Consider the following 5,109-nt stretch of genomic DNA (forward strand, 5'->3'; position numbering starts at 1 on the left):
GCTATACTTACAAGAGTTTGTTAAAACTGAAGCTTCTGTGACTGACAGAATTATTTTAATTCCTATGTTATAAGTGTTCTTCTGTATTCTAACACACAAATTCTTTTTTGGATTAGAAGTCCCTTAGTTTAAACAATGGAGAATCTATGGTGTCTTCTATCACTACCTTCCACAGAACAAAATTCTGATTCAGGGAAGAAAAAATTTTATAAAAATAAGTGTCACTCAAATATTTTGTAACATGGGGTAGGAAGACTTGCCTCCTGTACTTCCTGATGGAAAGGCAGTCCCTGCCAGCAGTGCTGCTGAGCATGGACAGGCTGTCCTGATTTGCCTCTGCAAGCCCAGTCATAAAATCAGTGGATTTGAGATTAAAAGGTCTATGGCATTAAGACAGCCTACCCTAATATTAAAAAGGGACACAACTTGAAGAATAAAAATTAGCATAGTAGAAAAATCCAGCTCTCCCAGTGTGCTTATGTGTATGTGTAGAATATGCTTATGAATATGTGTAGACCACTTAGATACAACCACATACACTACAGCAGGAGTGGATCTGTGCAGGTAAAGGGTCAGTCTGACTCTCCACACTGTACATTTTTCACTTCAAACTCCCTCTAGTCTGATTCAGTGGATTGGACACATATTTCCGTCTGACAGAAAACCAGGTTGTGCACTCAAGACCATTTTGGGATATAAAGTAAGGCAGGAGGAGATGTTTGAGCACTTTAGAAATGCACTGTAAATCCCAAATAGACCTCTTGATACAGATCCACCCCAATTTCTTGATATTAAATCACTACAGCAATAAAGAGCTCTGCACTACCAAGATGTTTTACCAATATGTCACAAAGAATTTTACAACTGTGGTTAAAGGTGATTATAACTTTCACAAAGAGATAATCACCTGCTTGTTCCCTCAACTTCCTTTGGTACATCCATCTCACTGCAGTCAGATCTTACCCAGAATTTCTAAATCACTGACAGCAATAGCTACTGTGGATCTGGTCCATAATGCTTTTTCTTTTTTAACTTCATATTGCTACAAACCTTAGCCTTCTTTCATTTTAACATTCTTTCTCATGCGATTACCCATTTTTAACATTCAGGACAAGAAAATAAATGAATCTAAAATGTGCCTGGTTGATGGTACTATGACCAAGTGGCTTTGCTTGCTTGCTTGCTGTAGATGCAAGTAGTTGTCAGAGGGAGCCCTCAGTCATGACTCAAAGAGCAAGTCACCAAGAGCAAAACCATCCTTACAGCCAATTCTTGCACCAACTCTGCTAAGTCCTCTCTTGCCCAGTCCCATAGTTCCAGCTAGGAATCATGTTCATGCCTGGGAACATGAGTAATCCCTTTGAGTTTATGCTGGAAAGTTCAACTGTTGCAGCTTCCTCCCCCACACAATTTGATTTCTTTGTTCTGTATTTTGAAAAATGAGGAACTCCTGATGAACACACTTTCACTGGCAGGGCAAGCCATGGCTCTTCTTTCCAGGATCCCAGTAGCAGGGACTTGATTGCAATTACTCAGTTTCTGTCCTTCTTCATCCCACATGGACTAAACGCTTTCCTCCTCTTTTGTGATGCTATAATCTGTTAGAAGTGTAACACTGATTTCTGAGCCATGCATGCTGCCTGTGACCGACAGGGCTCTGGTAGGAGAGCTGCTCTGAGGAGCACTGGGAGACTCTGCACAGAATGTTGCCTTGCAGCATGAGACTTGCTTTTTAAAATGTTGACGGAAACTTTTACTCAGCCAATAAAGAGCAAAAGGATTGACACAGGAATTGCTGAAGGCCAGGGTGCGGGAAAAAATAGTTGCTATCAGATGAAATGTGGAAGCATCGACAGAAGCATGGTATGTGAAAGAGCGGTACAGGTAGAGGATGTGGTTGGGCAACCAGCAGAAGGCAAACAGAGCCACAAGCACCAGCACTGTCTTTGCAACTCTCTTGCGGGATTCAATCTACAAGAAAGTAATGCATAGCTGGTATTAACAACAATTATTAAAATGTTTGTGTTGTTGGTGCTGATTCACAAAACAGTGTAAAAGTCAAAATGCATGAGTAACTAAAAAGGCAAAAAGTAAAAAGAAATCAAACAAACAAACAAAAACCCCAAACCAGAAGAACTAAACAGGAAAATAAATCTATTTTATATTTTTAAACAAAGTATTCCCAGTGCAGAGCACATTTCCTTTCCATTATAAATCATATGACACTCTCATCTAGACTAGGATTTAAAAATACAGTAATTAATGTGGTAGCTCACATAGATGAGGTCTCAGTGTTTAAAATTCAATGTTTTAACTCTTGAATTTACAGGGTCATGATAAAGCACGACAGACCCATCTCTCTTTAGGAAAGCATGGACACTTACAAATGATGAGTGATGAGCATGTGCCTAAGTGCACAGCTGAGTTTGGATTCAAATTTGGTATGGGCTGAGTTTGTGTGGCTTTTTACTCCAGTATCAGGTAAACTTTTGTACTTAAGAATTCAGATTTAATCCCCACAATAGACTTTGGAAAACTGGAGTGCTTAGTACTTGATCAGAGCTTACCTGCTTACGGGCATGACCATGTTCTTCTGCCGGCATGTTGACTGTACTTTTGTATAATGTTCTGGCAATAAGAGAGTAGTAGACAGAAATGACAGCTAAGGGCACAATATAGAACACTAAGAAGCAAACCAGGGAGTGAGCTTCCTGTAGGATCTTCTCAGATACAGGATAGGGGGCACACGCCTCAAAAGTTAAATTTTTCTCAGGATTGCTGAAAGAATACAAATCTGAAAAAACAGCTTCTGGGATAGCAAGTATCATGGAGACAATCCAAACACAGCCAGCTTTACAGCAGGTCTTCAGGAGCGCATCTGAAGTCTGCAGTTCCAAGGGTTTAACGATGGCTCTGTACCTAAAATGACCAACATCAGAATATGTCTGAATAAACATAGAAATAATGTGAGCACTGAAAAATTGTTAAGGCTAAGGTCGTTACTGTTCTTGCCAAACAAAAGATGCTGGAGTTCTCTTGGAAATGAAAACAGACACTAGCTCTTTGGAATTAAAATGGAAATGTAAAAATTAATTTCAAGCATGTACTGTAATGGATTGGCAGACAGGAGTTGCCATTGAAACCTTCCTATGTAAAGATTACTTCTAAAGTTTGGATTGGGATCACTAAGGGCAATCACCACTCCTTATTTTATGACACTGCCTTGAAAGATAAATGAGGCAATTAGTATGCAAAATGATGAAGGTATGAAACAGGTTAACTATTTTGTAAATACAAGAAATCAAGCATGTTCACCCCTCTTTTCTTCTGTCTTCCTAAGACTCCTGCCGAGTGCAGTGATCTGACTCAAAATAATGCCCCAGGATTCAAACATATTTATAAAGCAGGAGAGGGCACTGCTGTTGATTCATGCCAGTGATTCTGCAGCATACGGACTGAGTCAAGCATACAAGAAAATTCTGGATTAATCTATAGACGTGTTATAATCTATGTGGAAATGGGACATGGAAAAAGACTAACTTCCATGAAGGTGGATGAAGCACAGGAAACAATATACCCTGCTCCTAAGGTACCAGGAAGTCTTAATAATGCAGAAGGAAGCAACCCCTCCAGGGGGAGCACAAGGCTGGAATGAAAAGAAAGGTGGTGAAACAGGACCTGGAAGATAAGACAGCTTAGTTGTACAATTTTGCACAAGCTGAGGATCTAGTCTTTTTCTCCTCTAGGCCAATTTGAATAGATAGCTGGAAGCTGGCTTGCTATTTATCAAGTAAACACCATTTTTATTGACTTTGAGTTCTTCTAGCTTATTGGAACACAACAGTCTGGGGTTAAGCCCATGACTGATCTGAGCTCGCTCTGTAATTTTACAATGTAGTTACTCTGTGAGAATGTAGAGCAGAGTATTTCTATAACAGCTACCATGAAGAATTAAATACAGAAAAAAGTGTCTAAACCATAGAATCAGAGAAGAGTTGAGGTTGGAAGGGATCTTTAAAGGTCATCTAGTCATGGCAAATTCTGAATTGACATGCTACAGGACCAAGACCTTGGAGTTACAATATATAGTTCAGTATAAACATTAGCTTTATCTTCAGCAGTAGTTAAAAACCCTGAAATAAACCCAAACTAAAACAACAACAAAATAACAAAATGTTATGTAGTATTAGGAAAATAATGGAGAGCAAAAGAGACAGTTATGCAATTACCTGTATCCCTGATTCACGTAACTTTTGATTACTGTGTGCTGCTCTGCAAACCTTAACTAATAGAAACACAAGCCACCTAAGGACGGGTTACAACATGAATAGCCTTGAGACAAGAATAGGGATTGCTGTCTCTTCTGACACAAAAGCCAGCACCATCAAATAAAGCCATGTGCAGTGAAGAAATAAAAGGAGAAAGAAATAAAATTGTTTTGTACTGGCAATTAAAGTCATTGCTAAGCAAGTTCAAGAAGAACAAGTATCCAGAAGATAAATCATTTGAAGCTGTTAACTAGACAGAAAGCCCATCTGTACAGTGTCATCTGAAGGCATTGGGTTAAAAATGTGGTTGGATAGAGGCTTTTGTTCTTCCTATTTGTCTTTTCTTTTTCTTATACTACCACTGCTGGAGGCTGGTATTGGTCTACTTGGATCTGTGATTTGACCCTATGTGGCCATTCCTTTGCTGGCTGATTATTTTGGAGTACAGTAACAGCACCACTGGTAAAATTCTGGACACAGGAACAATTTGCTATTACATACAATTCACTATTGCTGGCAGACAAGAAGAAGATCTTTTTCTCTCAATACAAAATTTCATTTTTTGTTTTTCTACTCATCAGTGCTCCTGCTCCTTCTGATTGAACTGAAATCTCATCTTAGATTTGTTCATTCAAGAAAGAAGTACACAGAAAACAGATGCAGCACTTCCTGACAGCACTCAGAACACTGATCCTTCCTAGCAATGCTGTCATTACAACCTGAGTTTAATTTCATGACCCCTGGGCTAAAATATTTCTGTAAAATATGGAAGAACTACAGGAGAAAAAAAATATATATGCATTTTTCAAGGTGAAAATGACATTAGCCTTCAAATCGTGAG

The 5,109-nt window shown here is 39.0% G+C and overlaps 1 protein-coding gene across 1 annotated transcript; it reads right to left on the bottom strand.

The window, feature by feature from the left end:
- Window positions 1-1,563: 1,563 nt before the first annotated feature.
- BRS3 (bombesin receptor subtype 3) lies at window positions 1,564-2,957 on the bottom strand. Its single transcript, XM_062502800.1, has 2 exons — window positions 2,568-2,957; window positions 1,564-1,971 (listed from the first exon to the last, which is right to left on the bottom strand). The coding sequence occupies exons 1-2, from the start codon at window positions 2,955-2,957 to the stop codon at window positions 1,564-1,566; spliced, it is 798 nt and encodes a 265-aa protein (XP_062358784.1).
- Window positions 2,958-5,109: the final 2,152 nt, after the last annotated feature.

This window comes from Cinclus cinclus, chromosome 15, assembly GCF_963662255.1.
Source record: "Cinclus cinclus chromosome 15, bCinCin1.1, whole genome shotgun sequence".
NCBI classification, from domain to species: domain Eukaryota; kingdom Metazoa; phylum Chordata; class Aves; order Passeriformes; family Cinclidae; genus Cinclus; species Cinclus cinclus.